Genomic DNA, 5,192 nt, shown 5'->3' with positions numbered 1-5,192 from the left:
GTGTGTGTGTGTGTGTGTGTGTGTGTGTATCTGTGTGTGTGTGTGTGTGTTTGTGTGTGTGTGCATGTGTGTGTAGTTGATTTCATGTAGAATCCTGCGCTTAAACAACTCTACTTACGACCAGGTAAACTGTGAGAAGATACTCGAGGTGTCCTTTGGATTGGGCTCGCTAGTAGGGCCTATTTTCGGAATCTCACTAAGGTCTGGGCCCAACCCCCGCACGTCCACATTGAGCGTGTTATCAGTCACTATCTCATCTTTGTCAACGTCCAAGCCTTGCTTCTTGCCATTATCTTGGTGGCTATGACTATCAACTTCTAGAGGTGCAGTGCGACTGCTCTCCTCGTCTGCCGCGGCCATACCCATAACTTTGTCGAGTCTGGGCTAGTTCGAAGGAATTACACTGTGTGCACTTTCCCGGTTGTATGTATTTTAGTGCGTTTCAATTTGCAAGTAGCCCTCACTCAGCAGCTTCTTTTCAGAACAATGATCATATAAGAAATGTATGTTCTTGCTGAGCGCACTCAGCGCAGAATACTGAAACACTCGCGAGTTGAACTTGTGACAGACCACTCGTAGTACAGTACATAGCGCATCGCCTCCGCAAAGGGCGTAAGACGACGTAAAGTCGTCCATCAACCAATGGGAGACCGGCATTCGGCGAAATCCAAAAAGTGATGACCATATCTTGACTGTGTCGCTTCAGGAGTCTCAGTCTGAGTCAGATCCTTATTTAAACAGCTCCACACTAATAGCTCGCTACGTTGCATGCTTGCTCGGTTACATTAAATATGCTACATCAAAGTATTATTACATGACTGTCCGGTACCTGCGAGTAATCGAACGGTAGTTGATAGTAAGACAGATATCCTAGCGCGTATTATCCGAAGTAACAGTTTTGATTAAAATGTTCTTGTCTGTATCAATATTCTTGTGTGTGTAGTATTGATGATTTGAGTCAAATTCATGTCTCTAGAGAACAGGGGAACTAAAAGAATAACATTCCGTTTAAAACGTATTAGAACCACAAGGATGCATACTCTAGTGCATTCCATACGAATATCCTACTATGGACAATCAATTGCCGTGGAGCCGACATACTACTAGCTATATAAACGGCCGCTTTCCGTTTGTGATGGTGAGAGATCTATCGCAGACTTGCTGGCCGCGGAATATGTAACTACGAAAGTGAATCTTATCGTGAACCCGATAGCTCTACACAACGCCTGCATAATTATGTATTATGTAAGAGCCTTAACTCGAACTAAACGCACTCCCTTGAAATTGTCAGGAAACTTGGTGGCTACGCTTGAGGCAACCAAAAGGAGGGGTCACCTCTCCTGTCCTGTGCACATATAGCCCGATTTTCCAGTCAGGTTATACTTAGCATTTATTTACGTTAACTCGCATGTGAGACCTGATCCAAGGTTTCTGAGCCAGGGTAATTTTTCGGTACATACGGCCCAGATTTTTATTTCAAATGTGCGAAAGCCGCCAGCACTCAGTGCTATACGTTATGTACCACATACCACCACACATACACGTAGCAACAAAGCATTTTTTTTAATGATTAAAGTCGGTTCATATCACATATGTACCACCAAACACGAGCAAAAAAGCATTCTTAATAAAATCTGTATCCACCATACATGTAGCAAAAATAATCGTTTTTTCTGATAAAAGCCTAGACGACAGAGAAGTGTACTGTTGAATCTGTCTTCGTACACCGCAAAGTAGCACAAACTGGATGAGTTATTTATTTAACTTTCTCGTCTGTGCACAGCTAGAGTCACAGTGCCTTCGTTGATGGTACAGTCCTCTTCAAATAGCGCAACGTTTGTTGGGGGTGCCGCAGCCTTGGCAACGAATGGATTGCGGATCAGGTTCTCGATGAAGTCTTTGTGAGACTCACAAACCTGTTTGCGGAGTATAAAATAAGTTAATTAGATAATTAGTATAACTGTTTCTCGATTATCGCTGATTGGAACATAAAAATATCATCCTCTACACTCCTGTGAAGTTTTATCTGTACCAGAGACGGTCACAATCTTTACGACTCCAAATACGACCAGCCTTCTTCAAAAGCAAAAGGTTTGCAATAGGCCATGGAAGAAAAGGAATATACAGTATGACCGCTCAGATTAGAGCCAGGTTCCAGACTTACCTTCTTCAGCTCGTCATTCGCGGCATCGTCAGAGAAAGTATACACAATGTTGAGTGGATCCAGAGGCTCAACATTCGCCTATGCAAACGGACAAAGCATAAAGAGATTAAAATTGGGTACTAATGGAAGTAAATACTTAATCAAGTTCGATTGATACATATCAATCATATATATATATATAATAAACACGTCTGAAACTAATAACCAAGTCTCCAACATGCATTGAGATACGTACTGTTTTTCGGGCCTTCTGTACACGACTGATGATCTCACGCGCAAGACCCTCGGACTTCAACTCTTCGGTCAGATGCGTGTCCAGAAGACAGAGCACATCGTTGTCTGAGTTGTGTGCGTATGTGTGGTCCCCTTGTTCGTTGCCAAACACTTGGATGAGCTGTGTTGCAATACGATATGGCATGTCAGTCTCAAAAAAAGAAAATAAATCTTCATTTGTATGCATGTTACTACCTGGATTTTTGACGCACATCTAAGCATACATACTATACACCACTGTAGCTCTATGCAGACCCGGAAGCACACGCATTCACATCAAATATATATATATATATATATATATATATATACTGACAAACACGACGCCTACCATTCAACACAAGTACAAGTCTATCATACAACACACGTACATGCACTGCATACCTAAGCAGAACACCTAAAACACACCGTGATGTCGTCACCCTCCAGAGTGTGGCCCTCAACAGTGAGTGAGCCCTTCGCCGCATACTCACGGCACGCAGGCGAGTCCATCTTGGCCACAGCGGTGCTGACCTTCTTCATGTCCTTACCCAGTCGCTTACCTACAACGAACCAGATATACTTGAGTGGAAAGTATCAAGTGTATGTGTTTCGCAACTACTAGTTCTGGTTGTAAGGAGTGTGACTAGTGCTGTGCTTCTTAATGTCCTTGCCTAGTCGCTTACGTACAATGACTAATAAAGTATTAAATTCAAAGTATTTGAGTGCATGTGAGTTTCTATTGACGTATGTGTGACTAGCGAGCGTGTGGATAGCCTTGACCTTCTCCTCGTCCTTGCCTGGTCTCTTACGTACAACGATCAACCAATTATTGAATTCATAAACAACCACAGCCTTTGCAAGCGCGCACAAATGTGTATGTACGTTATCCAGTTTCTAATGTCCCCCGTGGCGCGTCAGCTGGCCCTGTAACTACCCGTCTATTTGCATCTCACATACAAGTCAACCCAGCGCACTCCCATAACCAGTCTACGAGCTAAGGACAGTCCACAGTACCGAGTACAATAAACACAAATCCATCCGTCTATAGCCACACCGCACACACTCAACAAGAAACACAACAACATTAGACCCCCCCCCCCACTAGTCTTACCGAGTTTCTTGAAGTCTACGGTTGCGCGCAGGCTGATGCCGTACTTGGCTTCGTCGTTGGAGGTGATCAATTGGTTGATGTTGAGCTCACTCTTGATGTAGAACGCCATGGATTGCACATCCTCCAGATATTGCTCGTCAGAGTGCAGCACTACCAGCTCCTTGAGAGGGTATCTGTGGGTATTACAAGAGTGGTGTGGGAGTGTGTGCGTGTGTGTGTATGTTTGGGTGTGTTTGTGTTTGTGTTTGTATGTGTGTGTGTGTGTGTTAATGCACAGCGCAAGCAATATAAGCACTCGCAAATTAGTCGTTTGATATGGTGTCAGTGTATGAAGTAGGGACGCGAGTGTGTCAAGGGAGTCTTGAAAGTATCGGGGGCAAGGATAAAGAGAAGTAAGTTGGCAGGTGTCATGGAAGTCCTAGTTCCTGACGAGAACGAACGAGAGAGCGAGAGATTCAAGTGATGTTATGACACACAAAACCTCATTTGCTTTTGGCAATTACATGACTAGCTATGTGGTGTCGTCTCAGATCGATACACAGCATATATACTCATCTGACACACGTCTATGATCCAGATCGATAGTTCACATCACACTTATATCACACTTCAAAACACACACCTATTGGTACCGTTCTCGCACACGCACGTGTGATCAGAAATTACTTGACAGAGTAATTGTTTCGGTCTCCTATCACTCAGAATATACATGCGCATATACTGATATACAATCATACCTTTAAACACAATACAGATACAGCTCTGGCATACTCGCGCATACAGGTCTTATTGACACCTACATAAACAGCAAAGATGCTTCGGTTTCCATGACAACACCCGACCACGAGACGTGCAGAGCTGGGTGTATTAGATACGCGGCTACTACCAGAACCTGTCCCATAAACACAAAGCATAACAACTACTTGACCGGCATGGTTCTTCGGTTTCCTATCACTCACAGTTTCGAGCGGGTATAAACACATTATCATCTGCATCACCCTAAAGTACACACACTTCTCAACCATTAACGCACAAGCATGTGTTTCTGACACCTACTCGACAGGCAAGTTGGTATGCCATCAATCAACCATGTATTCAAGCGTATACAAACTTATTTCCGATCATATCTCGAATAACGCCTACTTGACGGGCAAGGCGTTTCATTCTCCTATCAGCCACAACATATTCGAGCGTTTACAAATACACCCAAACCCTACACGTCCCTATCATGCCAACATAATTTGGATTTACATCTCTAACAATGATGCGCACGCCTGCGTTATTGACACCTACTTGACGGGCAAAGTGTTTCTGTCGCGGATCACCCGTCCCAGTCCAATAACGGCCTGCATGCGCGCTACACGACGTGTGATGTCATCGTTGAAGTACTCGGGCTTAGGCTTAGTCTCCAACAAAAAGTGGATACTAGCGTCGTGTTCCTGGGTGCGTGAACGGTGGGCAAAGGCTATAAGCCAAACATATATAAATAAAGACATAGACATATAGACATACATATAATTATGTACACATATATGTGTACATATATATATATATATAAAATATATATATACATATATATATATATATATATATATATATATATATGTATATATTAGTATATATATATATATATGTGTGTGTGTGTGTAGTATGTGTATGTGT

At 43.0% G+C, this 5,192-nt stretch overlaps 2 protein-coding genes across 2 annotated transcripts in view; both read right to left on the bottom strand.

Moving 5' to 3' along the window:
* SARC_10767 (hypothetical protein) overlaps positions 1-366 on the bottom strand; it is a gene marked incomplete at both ends in the record, with an annotated part of 1,172 nt that extends 806 nt beyond the window's left edge. The window contains one exon of the mRNA XM_014295177.1: positions 119-366. Within this exon, the coding sequence (XP_014150652.1) occupies positions 119-366 (248 nt within the window). The remainder of the gene's footprint in view (positions 1-118) is intronic.
* A 3,164-nt stretch (positions 367-3,530) lies between these two features.
* The window catches only part of SARC_10766 (hypothetical protein), a gene marked incomplete at both ends in the record, with an annotated part of 10,163 nt that continues 8,501 nt past the window's right edge, over positions 3,531-5,192 (bottom strand). The window contains 2 exons of the mRNA XM_014295176.1: positions 3,531-3,703; positions 4,824-4,995. Of these exons, the coding sequence (XP_014150651.1) occupies positions 3,531-3,703; positions 4,824-4,995 (345 nt within the window). The remainder of the gene's footprint in view (positions 3,704-4,823; positions 4,996-5,192) is intronic.

This window comes from Sphaeroforma arctica, assembly GCF_001186125.1.
Source record: "Sphaeroforma arctica JP610 unplaced genomic scaffold supercont1.1381, whole genome shotgun sequence".
Taxonomy (NCBI): domain Eukaryota; class Ichthyosporea; order Ichthyophonida; genus Sphaeroforma; species Sphaeroforma arctica.
Note: the sequence above shows the minus strand (reverse complement) of the source record. Positions and strands in the feature narration are given on the sequence as shown.